General features: G+C 39.8%; 2 protein-coding genes across 2 annotated transcripts in view; one reads left to right on the top strand and one right to left on the bottom strand.

Annotated features, from left to right (window-relative positions):
• Positions 1-9278, top strand: part of LOC111254243 (uncharacterized) — a 26656-nt gene extending 17378 nt beyond the window's left edge. The window contains exons 2-6 of the mRNA XM_022814868.2: positions 3874-4136; positions 5482-5655; positions 6038-6213; positions 6661-6887; positions 7668-9278. Coding sequence (XP_022670603.1) covers positions 3874-4136; positions 5482-5655; positions 6038-6213; positions 6661-6887; positions 7668-8033 — 1206 coding nt within the window. The 3' untranslated portion in view covers positions 8034-9278. The remainder of the gene's footprint in view (positions 1-3873; positions 4137-5481; positions 5656-6037; positions 6214-6660; positions 6888-7667) is intronic.
• Positions 9273-16276, bottom strand: LOC147754266 (uncharacterized). The gene is made up of 3 exons (XM_086974759.1): positions 15922-16276; positions 13664-13775; positions 9273-10639 (listed from the first exon to the last, which is right to left on the bottom strand). The coding sequence occupies exons 1-3, from the start codon at positions 16099-16101 to the stop codon at positions 10572-10574; spliced, it is 360 nt and encodes a 119-aa protein (XP_086830885.1). The 5' UTR covers positions 16102-16276; the 3' UTR covers positions 9273-10571.
• Between the last annotated feature and the right edge of the window lie 1254 nt (positions 16277-17530).

Consider the following 17530-nt stretch of genomic DNA (forward strand, 5'->3'; position numbering starts at 1 on the left):
TCTAATATCTATCCATGTATCTATCTATCTATCTATCTATCTATCTATCCATGTATCTATCTATCTATATTATCTATCTATCCTATCTATCCTATCTATCTATCCTATCTATCCTATCTATCCTATCTATCCTATCTATCCTATCTATCCTATCTATCCTATCTATCTATCTATCTATCTATCTATCGATCTACATAAAACACACATTGTTCCCGGATTTTGAGTAACAATCAACCATTGTCCAACAATTCCGCGCTAGACAAATCTCTACCAAGATTAAAAACTCCTTCTCTGCCCTTTCGAACTGCCCATTTCGAACACGTTATTGTTAGGTTTCATGCGGATTCTGAAAAGTCTTACAAAAAAAACCACCTTCAAAAAGCATACAGCAAGATCCGCATTTGGGTTTAGAGCAAAAAACTTGAAGATTCATCAAAATGGCTTAAAAATACGTTTTTGAGACACCTGGATTTTTAATACAAAAATCAACGGCCGCTTTGAAATAGAGAACACCATTTGTCATCCACGTAGTTTCAACAGTCAGTCCTTTTATAACTTTTTGGCGGTTGCTTGGACCTTTTCAACTTTTTAGCCTGATATCAGTCTGAAATTTAACGTACGACCAGCTAGCATATCAGTCGTATGAAGAGCATACGTCTATTTTAGGTGGAGAGAATACGGTTCTGAATATGGAACAGTTCAGACGGTTAGACCTGTTTCCGCTAAAACCATTGCCTACTAATTATGAAGTTCTTCTTAAAACTTGACTCTGAATAAACGAAAATCTTTATTTACCAGTCCTACAGACTGATCGGAGGGAGTGACTAAGGCTAGTCCATCAGGTAAGGATCACCGTGGTTAGGTTTCCATCTCGCCAAATGAACGAATTTCCTGCACAGGAGAATATTGCCTTTTACATTCTTTGAACGTGATCCCAACGTATCATCTGAGGTGTCCCCATGGTCCTTAGACGTATTTTGATCCTTTCTTTTTGTCGACCTCCCTAGAGGCAACTTTCTCTTACCTCAACGTACGCGCGTTCGAGTCAAAACTGTTCATTTCACCACTGAGGGGACTCAGTATGGCTGTATTTCCTTCACATGAACAAACGCGGTGTGTGCCACCAGCGTGTAAGGGGCCATATTTTTGGTCACCTCAGTGCATAGGAGTCTGAGGGGGCATTGTTTATCTCATGGAGGTAGCTTTGGAAGTCTCCAAGGCCTCTAAACATTTGTGTTAGATGGTAAGTAAGTTCTCCGCCAACTCTTGTGCTTCAAAACTTAATATTAGAGATTACGTCACCGAGTGGAACGCATCTGAATATAACACCGTATTCATGTTGCCATATATTGGCTATTTCCATAGATACTCTAGTCGCTTGTGGCACGGCCTGTCGAATGTGGTGTACTCGTCGTTATCGATATTGCTTGATTCAGGGTTACTAAAAAAAAATGATTCGCTGATTGAAGAAGAAATATTACAAATAGGAATGATGGCTGACTTAGGTTCCGACGGTTAAGGTTACAATCGCGGCCAATGGTAGCTATATCTAACAAATATGAACGTCAGAAACGATCCATCTAGCAGACGCAAAGAGTTTCGTCGTAATATTCGTATTTAGATACAATTAAAGGGGTCACACATAAGAAAAAGTACGAACTCACCATTTGCAAACATTATCAATTTAACTTAATTAGACGTAAAAACCTGTATACACGGATTACAGAGTTGGAAATACCCATGTCTTCAAATAGTTGTCCATGAAAATTGTGTGAGTGATGAAATGAAAATCAACCGATATGCGATGTAACTAGCGCAGAGAATTTGTGAATCAGATTTAAATGTGGCAAAAATCTGTCTGATTTCCATAGACCAAATTTAGATATTACAAGCGTTCTTATACGAGCAATGTCTATTCAAACGAATATAGAAATGCAGCTATAAGTTGCTTGCCGTGATCTTCATTAGTCTGATGTAGGTCTATTGATATCGAACTCGTTACCGACCTTTGGATTAATAATTGAACGATGAGTACGTCGCAGAAAAACGCAATACGGTCTAAATTTTACGCGTTTGGCACGAAGTTCAAAAACTCTTGCCTGCCTAGAGAACTATGGGCTATAAGTATTTACAATCGCTTAAGGGATAAGGTCGGGAAAAACGCTCATCGGAACAGGTACAATACGTGATGCCGATCGAAAGACACTACGTTAAATTACCGGGCTAGAGACTGATTACATGTTTCGCGTATACCAGGCCATGTATAAATCAGGGCCGATATGAACCGTCTACGTGAGATATAGCCCTGCAAATTCTGAAAAACTGATTGGTAAAGATTAAAAGAAATTTAAGGACATATTGTTGAAAGAATATCGGGTTTTCTATTTTATACCAAATTGGTTAGGTAAGAAAATTATTTAAACTGCTATTCAAACGCATTGTGTTGTTTGTATCACTTACGTTGGAGCCCCCTGTGCGGTAATGTAGATACTTTTCGATCAAACATATCGTATTTTTTGTTATTTATTATTTTTACGTATTTTTTTTATTGTTAGTTATTCTTGCTTGAAATCAATGAAGAAAAAATATTAAGTAGGTGAGCGTAGATGTATTGAAAAGTCAGCTTATATATATATAACCCTATTTATTTAACCTTGGTCGTTTGCTTATAGATTACTATCGTACTCATTGGTCATGTCATCGAACAATAACTCCTAATGCGACTAAGTAGATGTTTCCTGGAAACATTTGGCACAAAACTTAGGACAACGCTGTTGAAAACGAAGAAGCTAGCTTCTATATGAAATAGAAGCTACTATGACTATGTTTTCGATTTAATTTATTCGACAACACTTCGGGCGTCGTCTGTATCTTGCTTACACATTGTGAGCTTATAACATCGTGCAAGTAACATGGTCACGATCTTCACCATTTTGTTCATAGACAGAACCATTACTTATACATTTTGACGTCCACCGCAACGACAGCTCAGCCCAAGGAACATTTCCGGAGGACACTTTGGTGACACGTTGTGACTCTTCTATATAGAATCGTCCTTCTATATAGATACTAGAAGGAGGAGATACAATAGAGATAGAATGAATGACTATGTCTAAGGTTAAACTTCTGCGGCCTACCGAACTACATACATTTTAAGCTGAGTTTGTATACGGGTGATCTTCCCGAAAGACTCGCACGATTACTATGGGAGTCGTCGCATGCTGTCCATTGGCTTACTAGATATATTTCTAACCAGCTGAGCAGATAACGTCGACGAATTTATTCAGAATTCAAGCTATTAGAATTTGTTCAGAAGCTTTCTGTTATTTAAAAAAAAAAAAAAAAAAAAGAAAACAACTGCGCAGTGTCCTCTTTAAGGAAAAGCTGTTCAAAGGAATTGAATAATGAGGTCGGTGCAAAGTGACCTTGGACAGTACCGCACTTACTTTCAGATACCGTTATGTTGAGCTACTTGGCGTTTGAGGCTTTATGCACATTTATTTATAAGCATTTATTTTCAAAAGCAGTATTTTTATCGCTTACAAATTACTGAAATGGCACTAAAGAAAAATGATGAATGCCCCAATCCCTAATCAAGCTGTCCAAAGGCAACTTCGACTATATTGCGATACCTTTTTCGTGATAGAGTGATACAAATTTCACCAGGTAGAACATTGATATTCTGTTAATATACCTATCAGTTAAGATAACTATATGATGCGCCACATTTTCGGGTTCGTTACTCCAAGTATAGGCCGATTTTTCCTTGTGAAAATATATATGTATATATTTCTTTGATACGTTGTTTATCGTGACTATCTTCTTCTGCCCTAACCTAGTTTCGCTTTTTTAAAATTTTCGTTTTTATCGCAGATGAACCAAACGTTCGCACATGGCCAATCGGCGGTGGATGCGGGAGTTTCCCACGGCGGGCCCATGTTGCCCCTACCGCTGCCCGCCTCAGTGGGCGGCTCCATGGGCAATATGGGTTCTATGGGAAGTATGGGTGGTATGAGCGCAATGAGCGGTATGGCGGGAGTAACAGCAATGCCGCCTTCGGTTGCTGGGAGACACCGATTAGAGTGCGCCCCCGGGGCACCCATTCCGTATACCATGCAGTTCGGCCATCATAACTGGTACGTATTCGAGATATAAACGCTCTGTGACTTTTTGTTTGTAAGATGTTGAATGGGCAATTTCTCTGCGGGTAGCAAAACAAGACGTTAGGACACATAGAGATTTCTAAAAAGTTCTCTCCCATATGATTATTGCGTATGAACGTAAGATAGAAAGCGAGCGAGAGGCCATAACTATATGAATAGGCACATAAGGAAACCTTAGGCTTTCTGATAAAAGCAGATTAACTAAACCAAAATCCTAAGTTCATAGTGTCCTCTGAGAAATTGCCTAACTAACCTAGTTATTGCGATAAAGCCACAAAAGTCAGAAGATGCGACCCTTCTAGAATAACTATGAATTGCCCAGGAATCCAGCCTCAACTATTCCTATGTTAAAAACACTGTCATAAAATGAGTGCCAGCAAAGATGCTGCAGCAGATTAATAAAAATAACGTCAGTCTCGGCATTGCTCGAAACACAGCTTTCATCGCAATGGCCCAACCACGCTATATATTATAGTTTGTTCGTGATAAAAATATTCTATTCATTCTATTAAATGTAATTTGCCCTGTTTGCACAATCCGTAATCGTTCTGACTTTATCGTAACTTTTTGTTGTTGTTATTAAATTACGACTGTCTGTTTTTCTATTTGTCGTTGTAGAGTGTGGCACTTTTGCACTCGTACACGATAATTACAATCTAACTTGTTTTCCTTATGAAGACAGAAAATATAAACAACATAGAATGCGGAGGCCTTTCGACTCGAGAACATTCAGATCCTTCCGCGAACTCCGTGTATACGTGCAATGATAATAAAATCTAAACAAAAAGCTTTCTTAGCTCTATTAAAATCAACGTTGAAGTCCTTGCTCTTACCTGAATGTTCTACTGACGCAGAGTTATTCTAAACAAAAAAAAAGATTCATTCTGCCTTTATATGAATACAGTCCGCTTGTGAGTATTCAGTTCATATGTGTGCATCTTGTTGCGATCTGCCGAGCTAGTTCCAGGACTTCGGAAGCATTCAGCGTCCGATTCATATATCTCAGAACACGTCTGAATCGAAGAGGCACTATATATACAGATTTCTAAAAAAATTCAGTAAAACACTCTTACGGCTATAGACATTGGTTGAACATATGGGCTGTGATGTACCAGGTAGTTCATTCATACAGGTAGACCTTTCAGTAAACTTTTGGATTGAATTAGACATGCGTAGTTATCACAGCTGAACACGTTTGAATGCGCTTCTGCAACTGTTTTATGCAGAACCTAAGCGATTGACCGTCGACCAATACAAAAACAAAATTTGGATTGGGCATATTAATAATCTGTGCGTTAATTTTTTGTCGTCGTTTCAGGTATACCGCCGATATCGACTATTCCTACCCAGATAGTAAGGCGGACTTTCATTTTTCGGACAGCAAGAAGTACATATGGAATAGATCAGAGGGGTGGTACACTGCTTATCAGGACTACCAGAATACCGACGCAACAACTCCCGCCACTACGACACCTCAGCATCACCCTTCGCGGTAGGTAGGCCGTTGGCCAATGAAGACAACAGTAATGTTACAGTGATTTTAAAGATCAGTACGTGGCTTACACTTTAGGATATAAACGGAATATACCAAATGCTTTAATAATAATATGGCATCGAACTATTAATTTCGTCAGAGCCCTATTAATAATTAGAGAAGCCATTAACAAGCTGCTGACAAACCAATTGCTAAATATTGTCTTGCAAGGCATGATACTCTCGGGAGTCACCCACATAACCTATTTCCTCACAGAGCACGTATGCTTTCTATACCTATCCTTCCTTCTATTTAATAATAATAGATTAAAAATTTTTGGAATTCTAATATTAATGAGCCTTCTTTTTTTTTTATTACTAACCTGATCGAAAATATCCAGAGTGGAGTCCACGTCGTCCGGCTTCTCCCCGTACCCGTCGCCGCACCCCGCTAGTCTCTCTACGACGCCCACGCATACGGGGTCGGGTAGCTCCCCCGCACTGCCGGGCTCGACGGTGACCGCCGCTACCACCCCAGCTGAGGCCGTTAGTGAAGATGACGTCAATGATAGAAGTGGTAAGAGCGGCTCGCAACAACGCAAATAACCATTGATGAAGTTCTAACTATTGTTGCCACATTTTGGATAACTAGTGCCTGTGATGATGTAATAGTAACACGTTTGCCTACTAAACCTAGAAATAGGTGAGTTGGTCTGGGTTCGAAAGCGGATGAAGGCGTATAGTTTCGCAGTAGAAGGGGCCAAGCATCTAAAAAAATTATTTAAAGCACTATTATCAAGTGCGAAAGCTCGAAGCTATTGTACATGGGAGTAACAACATATGTACGGGGCATTCACATCAACTAGTAATGCAAATGTTGAATTCGGTCTCTAGTTAGTTTTAGGAAAACCCAAACTGTAATTAATCCAAGCACAAATTGCTGAAAGTTAGTGGTGTAACGTGACGCAACCATTGCCAAAAGATGCCTTTTTGCCTGACGTTGTGCTTTATGATGTACACCTAGGCTCACCGGATGACGAATCGGAGTGGTCTCCATCAGTGGGCGTCAGTCGATTGGAGCGGGTAGATCGCGAGCCCGGAACGCAAGGCACCGTTCACGTACGCAAGAAGCGCAAACCTTACTCGAAACTCCAGACTCTGGAATTAGAGAAGGAGTTCCTATTCAACGCGTACGTGTCCAAGCAAAAGCGATGGGAGCTCGCGAGGAACCTCAATCTCACCGAACGGCAGGTACTCATGTGGAGCTCTGCAGGAAATTATGCGTATGCATGCTATAATAGATTGTATCTCTGGTCTAAGACGATGTACGATACGCAGTATGGTTAAAACATGTTGTCATGGTAGCGGGAGGTGGCGGAGGCCGTACAGGAAAAGGAATCGTAAAAGGATTCTGAGATTACTGCGGAAACGGGAAAGTCACTTAGTTATCAGTAAAACTATAAAAAAGATTATCATGGCTAGAAGCGGTGTTAAATGGGTGAGGGGATTTAGCAAAACAAACTAAATTTGTACGAAGGCTTAGTATTAAACAGGTTTTGAATTTCATTTAACCGTCACATTTCTTCTGAGATTACCAAAAAAAAACTTATTTTTTAATAGCTCAGTTGCAGTGGCTTATCTAGTCTAGTTTTAGCCGGTTTATCTTATTAGTTGATTAACGAACCAAAACAGCTGATTCAACCTACTGCAATATATAAAGGCGGATAAAAGCCGCTCTAACCTAAGGAAATTCATATTATTTCGTAATATCTCGATGCTGCAAATCAGCATGGGTGTGGGTAAGCTATGCCAGTAGTCCAGAGGGTGTTATTTATGAGAGCGTATATATATATACCGATTACAGATTTAATCGAAAATATAATCCATATTTCCATATCAAATCCTTTTCCTACCTAGCTCCCGACCAAATCAACGAGTTTAATTATCTTATGTCATTTGTCTATTTCCTGTATTCATTTCAACTTATCCGCTTTTCGATATGCACCTCGTCTTTTGTACTTTGATTCGCAGGTGAAAATATGGTTTCAGAACCGACGCATGAAAAGCAAACGGAACAGCCAACGACAGCAGACGCAGAATCGGTCAAGCCAGATCGCGCTAGCCAACAGCCCCCTGGGGGCCCACACACCGGGACCTCCTGGCCCTCACGGCCTATCTGGACTCCCTCCCAGCCTGCCTGGCCACGTGACGTCTGGTCATGTCCCCCTTGGTGGCCAGGTGACGCCACCTAGCACAGGTCCACCACCGCATACGCCGATGGGGCAGTTATGCGGGGGCCCGAGTCTAGGAATGGGGGTCGGAGTTGGATATCCCACACCCGCCGATACCCAGTCATCCTCAGTGTATCCGCCAGTACTCTCCTCCACGTATCTATAGGAATCCGGCAGCTCCTGCAAGATGTGAACGTTCGGCAGCGCAGCAACTGAACAGCAAGGAAATGGAATAGAACCAGGACGATCCGGATGAAAAAAGAGAAAAAACTTAAACAATAGGACGAGAACATTACAACTGTGGAAATAAATAGACAGAAATGAGCAGAGACTATGGCAGATGACGATGACAATTGATATATAAATATAGTATATATAAGTATGAATACATATAGATATGAGCAGTACGACTAATCAACAACAACGGAAGAAACAACAACAATTATATGACTGACGAATGCACGAATTATGAGAACCAGGAGAGCAAACGGATTAAACGAAAAGCGCTGAAGCTGCACAGGATGCCGTGGTTAGCGTTTGCAATAAGCTATTGAAATAGTGCGGCAAGTGAAGTCTACAAGGGACAATACTACCATTAAGGAATACTGATTATGATTCTGACCGGACGATGTCGATAGGCGGAAGAGGCAATATGAAACAATGAACAGCGGTAAATGGTCATCAGTTGATGCAGGCGACGGATGATCAAATCGAGGCATTGCAAAACGCGAACTAACAACACAGAGCACCAATACAATCGTAGAGATGCAAATATCTAAATGCCTATCAACACGGAGGGACGTTGCACTCCGATCCGGATCGAAGCACCGTAGCATCAAGCGACGGCGGATTATGATCAGTCTTTGTCATACTAAATAATAACAATAAAGAACAGTATGTATCATGTCATATAAATAAAGCTTCATCGTCTCGCCAGTGGTCATAATGATCTGCTTTACCCGACGAGATCGGAACAGGAACTGCGCGGAAAATCTAATGTCGATAATGAGAATAATAATAATAATAATGCAAATTACAGTAATGATAATAAATATTATAATAAATGATGATGGTGATGATGATGATGATGATGACAATGGATAATTATAGAAATGATAATATGTCGATGGTAACGAAAATGACATAAAGACACACCTTCACACAACGAAACACAGACACACAATGATAAAATTAACGGACCGATGGTAATGGCAACATTGACACCAACGATACATAACATAATGAAGATCAAAGATGAAGACGACGAAAGCGGGAAATACGGTGAAGTAAAAGATAAAATTAAGTATGAAAAACAATAGGACGAACGTAAAATAGAACGATCTACATACGAAACAGGTGGAAATAAATACAACAAGCAACATGAACAAGAAAGGCTCTGCTAGACTTAGTATGATCATGTGTTTTTATTTCGGATAACTGAACGGATAAACACAGTAGTACGTTTATTAACAAAAGCAGTTCCATGACATAGGACCACTCCATGTTTGTTTGCATCTTAAATATCCATGTTTTCGACACCGGTGAAAAATAGGGCACACATACGGTAGAGCATGAAAAATTTAGATGGGTAGATTGATCAACAGCTTTGTTAGAGCAATATTTAAGCTCATCGTTTTTAAATTGTGATTACCGTCATATGTGGATTCGTTTTTTTTTTTTTTTGCTTTTTCCGGCCAAAGCAATCAATCACACGGTCATTTATTTTAAATTTAAAATAACCGCCCGTTGGCCAATAGAGTTCGCAGCGCGCTATATCTTGCCGTAGAAGTTAAATCAGAAAATCTACCTATTATTGCCACTAGCAATTTCATTCAAAAGATCCTTTTATTAGTTACCAAACTAAGGCGCTCGTTTTTGTTGCTTGTTCAATATATAAGAATCCACTTTTCTTTCTCTTTTTTTTTATATCGTTCCTATAGGTCGTGCAATTTATCAGGCACACTCTGTTGCCTGCACTGTATTTTTCTGATTTTCAGGAGTGAATTGTGTACAATGCCTTAAGAGACAGACGCCTTTGGAACTCGATATCTTTCATATCGTCGGAGAGACGCACGAAAAATTACTCAAACACTCCAAAAGATCTAAAGTAACTTTGGAGTGAAACGTGGGTGAATTTCCAATACGAACTTTCCTTCAGGAAACCAATAATGGAACAGTTAGCGAGTAGGCTAATAGCCGTACACAAACATTATGGCTTTTGCTTCCTCGGTTACCTCAACACTTTTCTTCCGCTATCCGGGTATTTGGGATATGACTGGTGTACCATAGGATTGTTAATGCTGCAAGCTACATACGTTTTATGTAGTTGACAGTGCAATTTTCATTATTCTTATTATCAAGCCTAATTTCCTACTTTGGGTAAACTGAGAGACGTAGAAATCCTGACACGGCGGGGAATATTTTCGACTCCTGTAATCCTCTATAGGCTTTACTACCATTGCACTTACTTAAATCTGCAATCCAAGCATGATGATAAGTTTTTCGTCTACTCTGCAACGGTGCCGTTCGTACCACATCATTGTCCCTTTTTCATTCCTACGAGTTCTATTCCGAAGATCGAAGCCCAATTTTTAAATAATCGTCTACAATTTCGTCTGCTCCTAGTCTGCCTTTTCGGTGGCACTCATCTCACAATCGTCCGAGCGTTAGAATATGACAATCCGCGCTGCTATTTTTATAGCTTCTAGACTTTTCGGAGAGTGTAACTTCTGCGTTTTATTTTCAGCAAATGTCCGAACGTTTTTATTAAATCTGCCAAATCAAAGTTTCAGGGATGTTAGTCAATACGAGTGTATGGTCTAGCAGGCCTTTTTTGTCGATATTCGCTATCGTGTTTTCAGTTTTTTTTTTTTTTAACACACTTGTGCAGCCCGAATGACCAATATACTCAGCACGTGTTTATCCGCATGTATTTCTTAGGCAAGCTTCAGCATACTTATCAATGAGAATACCAGTTCGATATTTTAGGCTAATCCAGACGCTTAACTTAATATTGTACTGTACCCATCTTTCGAGCTACTCAGTACACGGCGGGTGTTTGTTCTGCTCCTCAAAAACTCTACTCTTGACGTATTTGTGTTGCGGGTAATATCTCACTTAACGCCTTTACGGCCTTTGTGTGTACTTATGAAACGCTTGAATGTTTTTCTCGCGTCTTACGTCAGGTACGTAAGCCATTAGGCGTTGTTTCAGACGGCTGGCTTCCAGTACAAAGCAAAGTATATTTACGATTGGAGTCGAACTTAGATTACCACGTGTTCCTAAGTTCAGCAGGCAAGCGCGTTATTTACTGTGCTATCAGAAAAACTCATGGTACGCTTACTCACCACCGTTAGTAACCATAGCAAAAAGAAAAACCTCTTTCAATGAACGAGATTGACTGTTCAGCAAACTTCGTTTCGAATCCATCTTTTTCTGTGGGTAACTGAGAGCCGAAGAGCACGTGTGCTGTATCTTCGTTTTTGCGTACGCACGAGTCGATCGAAATTTCTTATCTAGATCATCATTCTCAATTAGGAAGGGGCATTATTCGCTCGGTACTTCGCACGCTGACACCGTTTGCCTATTGTATACCTAAACGGTGTCGGCGAAATCTCCTACAACGTTATTTCCGTGGTGAACGCGATCTCCAACTTTGGGGACGCTGAACTCGTGGTCCGACACAACAACGATTACTAACTGCTTTCTGCCACACCTAAGCCAGACCACACAAGCCAGCTCATTCATTTATAAGAAAGGCACCCATAAAAACGTTCAATACGTACTTTTCACGACCCCGACATAACTATTTCCATAATAAACAGTTTCTATTTATTTCTTTATCTCTTATTTCTCTAAACGAACAATTGTTTTGTTTCCTGAGAAAAGGCCAAAAAGACTGCGGTTTGACACAATGATCTTGAGCACAGCTGTACAATTCAGGAATATAGTCACCTATTTAGAACTGTCTGTATCTTGATATAGCTTTCTGGACACTAAAGTTGCAGATGTAGATCTGAAGGGTTCCATCTGAACCAGAGATTACGGAAAAAGCCCCATACAACTAATTAGATCCCATTAACGGTCATTAACGGTCGAATTTGAACAATAGCTGCGAGATGCAGCGAGCAGTGCGCAGCATTTATCTTCAAAACTTTAAAAAAGATTTCTTTTTTCGTCTCAGCAAATAGGTCTGTTTCTGAACTTAATTAGTGTTTCACAAAATCTTCATCTGATTAGTAATAGTTTCGCAAGATTACACATCATCTCAACGAATTTTAATATGTCCTATAGTAATAATAAATTCATTTTTATCATTTTTGGTTGAAATAATTGAATAGCTCTAACCGAATTAGAGGATCCTTCTTTATGCTCGCTACGTTTCTAGTTTTTAGAAAGAAAATATCGATTTCAACAGACCTTATTATCCAATTTTAAGCTCCCGCCTAATTTTGTCATCTCAGAAGTATTATCCACCTTTCATCGTTTTCTTTCTAGCTATTTATTTTTTCATTTAAAAATTATATGTATGTATATCTAATATTCTCTGGCCTAATTTAACCTAGACCGGCTAAAGATATTACCGATATGCATACGTTACCCTGTTTAAATTCGTCTTTGAAATTACAACGGAGGCCATCAAACGACGCACCTTAAGCCTCATATAATAACATACATTCTCAGCTGGCTTTTTTTTTTTTAACCTACAGACAGCGCTGTCACAGTATACAAAACCATTATTAAGTCACTATATATAGTCGTTTTTGGTTAGTGTGGCCGCTGGCACGAAATGTGCACCAGTTCCTAAAGAACGATTATATACATGTACATACGCGTTATCAGGATTCTATCAGAACATGATTTTACTGCCCTTATGAATTATCACTACGTCACGCCTACGTCATAATAAAGGTTTACTTTTTCGGGAGAGGCTGAATTGAACAATAGTAACATTCATACATAGCTAGCCCTTAATTTATTCATAGACACGAAGTACGAAACCCACTTGTGGTGATGGCTCGTTTTCAGTGGTCAAAATTCAATGGTCAGGGTCGAATTTGATGATTCGACTCTTAACGAATCCTCTCTTTTACATTCGAACAAACGCATTTAACAGTGCTTATAGTGACTTTCGATACAAACAATTTCAGAAACACGAAACAATGAAAATCGCTTAAATAGCAAATATCCATTTCGTCATTCACCTCCGTGATCGCCTAACCGAATTATATTCAAACACAAAAAATAACAGCTTTGCTCAGGCGGATCAATTGTACGAGCTAGATTGAACAAACACGGCCTACAACGCTGAACGCAGATTTCACCTTTTCAGTTATAGTTGGAGTAGTTTTCGATTCGTTTGATCAAATATCGCTCCGCGGGCTACATTCGTTTTCTGAAAATGATCTAGTTTACTGATTCGCCTGTACGACTAGAAACGTTTAGAAATCGGTCAAATAAATGCGAGAAGGGCGAATCGAATCACGCCAAGCAGACGGGTCACCCAACAGCTTAGGCCGAACAACAGCCACCCAACTGTCAGGCTAACGGTGTATATAGACAATCTATGGATTAGAAACACAGTCCCGCGCAACAGTTTACGCACCCACACGATAATAAAGTGGCAGGCTAAACGTTTCAAGTAAAATGCTCCATTACGGAAGGCCAGTAGTGCCACCAGCATGAGGCAAAGACAGAGACAGCTGCAAACGATGCAAAATCTCAAGAAAGGATACCGCCGTAAAAATGGGCTAAATAAGGCTTTTCGTGCCGACCCGGAGCTTACTGTAGACGTACTCGAGACGATGCTTGTCCCAAGCGTAGGCACAGTTTGACCATTGCTAAGGCACCGTATTGTGACGCCAGCAGGCACTCGATTCAGAAGTATGTCCTCGATAATTCTCGACCTCTGCAAGAGAGACGAAACGAATCATTGCCGATAGGTATATAGCCCAAACAAATATGGACAAATACTAACTATATGGAGTTGAATTGAGCAGGGTGCATTTGTAGCGATGCGAATATCACTGCCACAGGCGATCTTCCAAATTAACGTATAGCGTGTCATCTTTGTCAATAATATATATAATTGACCTCGTGTTTCAGGTTTTGGCATTTTACACTTGGCTTTGTTATACCTTCCATAAAGCAAACACGTATATTGGTCCGAAGTATCTGATACAGTAGCTTGCGCCCGGTTGCCGTTCATGTTTAACTCAATTGATAACGACTGAAGTGAAAGTGGGAAAAACCTTCTTCCATTGTGTATAAAAAAAAAAAAAAGGCCAAGAATTGTCACCTATGTGGATAATCGTGTTCATATTCTGAGGTAGTGCACCTTTTCGGTCAAATTAAGTATCCCATCGTCCAGAAATCAACGATTAATCAAATTTTCTTAATATTGTTTAAGGAAGGTCTATTGTGAATGCCTGTAGTCTGGTTTCTTCGTATGAATGAAGGACACCCTTCATTCACGCGAGATCGTAAACAAATAATGGCAAATTCTTTGTAAATGTTTTTTCCGTCCGTCCGTCTCTCAGTTGCTTCTTTGCTTCTACAAACCACATTCTTTTACCTCATCAAATGTAATAAAGGCGAGATGTCTGCCTTCTGCTGAGGTTCTGCTGTAGACGCTTAAAACAAATGTGATTAAAATGAAACGTATTTTTCACATTTAGCTTAGTTAGTTTTAATGAGGAAGGCCTCCTAAAGGCATCTTTGCTCACGCTTTGGCATCCTAAATAACTTATAAACTGATGAATTGTAGTTATTTAGCTGTAAACTGGGAGCTCGTATCTGCGGGACCTGCTTGAAAATTAAGAGCCTGGGTGCCCTGTGAAGTGAGTGAAAGCTATAACCAAACACGGCTCCTCATTATCTTTCGAAATTTCGTTGCACACGGGGCAGGCAACAAGTAAGCACACACATATATATATATATATATATATATATATATATATACAGAACAGAGAAAGAAATGAGTGTCTTTGGGAGATAAGCCGAAATGAAGAGTTAAGCCAGTTCTCCATCCGAGAAAAGACATGATTTGCGTTTGATAGAAACCGTATCGTGTTGTGCACGGAAAAAGCTTTGAGAAAAATCTGTATGTGACCCAATTTCTTAAAGTCAATAAAGTCATTCAACAGAAAAGGCTGGCTATACAAGACAAAATTGTCTTTGTTTATGACAATGTCTGACAACACCTGGCGAACATCGTTGCAACATCTTTTGGAGAGCCTAACCACGAGGTTCTTCTGCTTGAAAATATTCACCAGACCTCGAACCGACAGACTATTATCTTTTCCATATAGTGTATTTAACTCTCAAGGAAACCTGGAAAGGAAGAAAGTCAAGGACGACTGGCTGGCCAAACTCTTCAACATCAAGACCTGAACCCTTCCGGTGGAAGTACATAAATAAATCAGGTAAAAGGTGAGAGAGGGTCGAAAATACAATGCTAAATGTATAATGAATGAATCTGTTTCTAGAGTACGAGTAAAGTGTTTTTTTGTTTGTTTTAAAGGTAGCCATCGTTTAAGTCACTGCCGAATATATAATGACACAATACGTGTCAGAGTTTTGTTTATTTGCACATAATATTATCACTTGACGCGCCTCGCTAATATCACTCGTGTAAATACTTATACGCTACTCTGTACTGAAAGTTTCTTGTGTGCCGGCCTGTCGGCACAGCCCCACCAGACTAATCAGACAGTCGCACTTTACATTTTACATTACAATTTACTTTACATAGATCGTGGCTGGTAACAACAATAATAAAGCGGCAATATTCAGCAATCATTTGAAAAGCAGCTTTCGGAAAAAGGACCATATTTGAGGTCGCTATCCACACGCATATCTATTACAAGTGAGAAAAAAAACTGACCCCTCACTGAAAGTAACAGATGCAAATGATTTCAACCATTCCAGTGGACTGCAAAGTCTAACGTAAACAGCTGATTAGAATTGGTCCTACTTGGGCACACAAATCACTCCATCTTTACGGTTTCGCGCGTTCCTATTGACTAGCGGTACACGGTTTTCATGACACCCACCAAATTTGCTGTTTTAATCTCCTGTTCAAGATTTTTGGTGTTATGTTTTCCCGGTGACGTAAGGCACTCTAGGCACTTTTTTGGCTCAAATCGCTTGTTCGGTGGTGTATCTGTCTCAAATGAATCACCCTCCTCCAATGGAACAATCACCTGGTCTTCAGAAACGCTCTTCTCCGTCATTTCAAGGTGTAAAACTCCCACCTAAACCACAATCGAATCTCATAGCATTCACACCTTATTGAGACTTCCGTTACCTTCGCATGGCCTGCTCACAAAAGTCCGATCAAATAGCAATTTCAAAAACCAGATGATCGGTATTTTGCGACTTTAAGAAAACGCGGTATAGATAGGATGAATGGATAGTTTACCGTCCGATGCAAAAGAGTTCAATGGAGCCTTAAACGCGTGAGCTTTTTGGTCTACGATGCATGGGTTAAATCTGAACAGATACCCTTTTTGAAAAAAAGCAATTATAACACACGGAATAATAGGTGGCCAATGTAGATAATCATCACATAAAGAAAAAAAAATTGACAACTATACTACAATCCTAAAAGAGAATATCTATGCTAGAAAATATCTATATTATTACTTAATGTTGATGAATATTGTACCTTCCAGGCACCCTGAAGAAACAATATGTTGAAGTTACCCAAGGTGATTGTGCTCAGCACCCATTTGAGTTTTGTTCAGTAGCTTGTTTATTCGCTGCTCCGCTCTGATAGATAGACACTCCTAGTGACGTAATAATAAATGGTACGTCAGATATCACCTACAAAACCAGCATTTCGTCTTCCTTCTTAATTAATTGTATATTTTAGGCTATCACAAGCCAGTCTGGCGAACTGATAACTTGAAACTATGCGCCGGTATTAAATGAAATTGGTATGGTAAATATTCCAGTCCTCTAGAAACTTGTGAGTGAAAACCCTTGAGTTTACTCGAGGAAAAATCAGAAAGAACATCTTTTTTTAAGTCTCGAAAACGAATACGAAAACGTCAAGTTTCTGTCCTTTAAAGGCAAGATTGCTGCTGTAATCCATCGAAGACTAATGAAAACAATATTTAAGAAGGCCTTGAGCGAAAGCTCACTACGTGAATGGTGCAAAGGTTTCAAAAAAATGGAGACTGGAGTGTTGAAGGCTAGCGACGCGGCGACCCGATATCGGAACCTCAAGAACACGAACACTTTGTTGTAATCGAGGAAGGTTTTACAAAAGCATAGCTAGAAATCTAACAGCCTCCTCAGCTAAAACTAGCGTTTCACACGTAATGTGCTACATGATTACAACCCAAACATTTAAAATGCGTAAACCTAATAAAAATGAGTCCTTTGTGAATCGGCTCCGGGCTAGTTGGAAATGCTTGTGGTTTATGTCAGGTGCAACAAAAAAACGCATGGAGCAGACGTTCCCCATAGACAAGGTATAGTTTATACTACGTTTACGGTCAGTCGAAGAGAAATTAGACGAGAGAGTGGCCTCGCTTTGGACAGAAACCCAGTTGACTGACAGTGACCACCAGCTTCGGGCGTAAAACTATGATAGGACTTGCAATGGAAACCAGAGACACCTGCTACTATGAGATACCCGCCGAAAATAAAGCAATG

This window comes from Varroa destructor, unplaced genomic scaffold (assembly GCF_002443255.2).
Source record: "Varroa destructor unplaced genomic scaffold, Vdes_3.0 BEIS01000007.1, whole genome shotgun sequence".
In the NCBI taxonomy this organism is placed as follows: Eukaryota; Metazoa; Arthropoda; class Arachnida; order Mesostigmata; family Varroidae; genus Varroa; species Varroa destructor.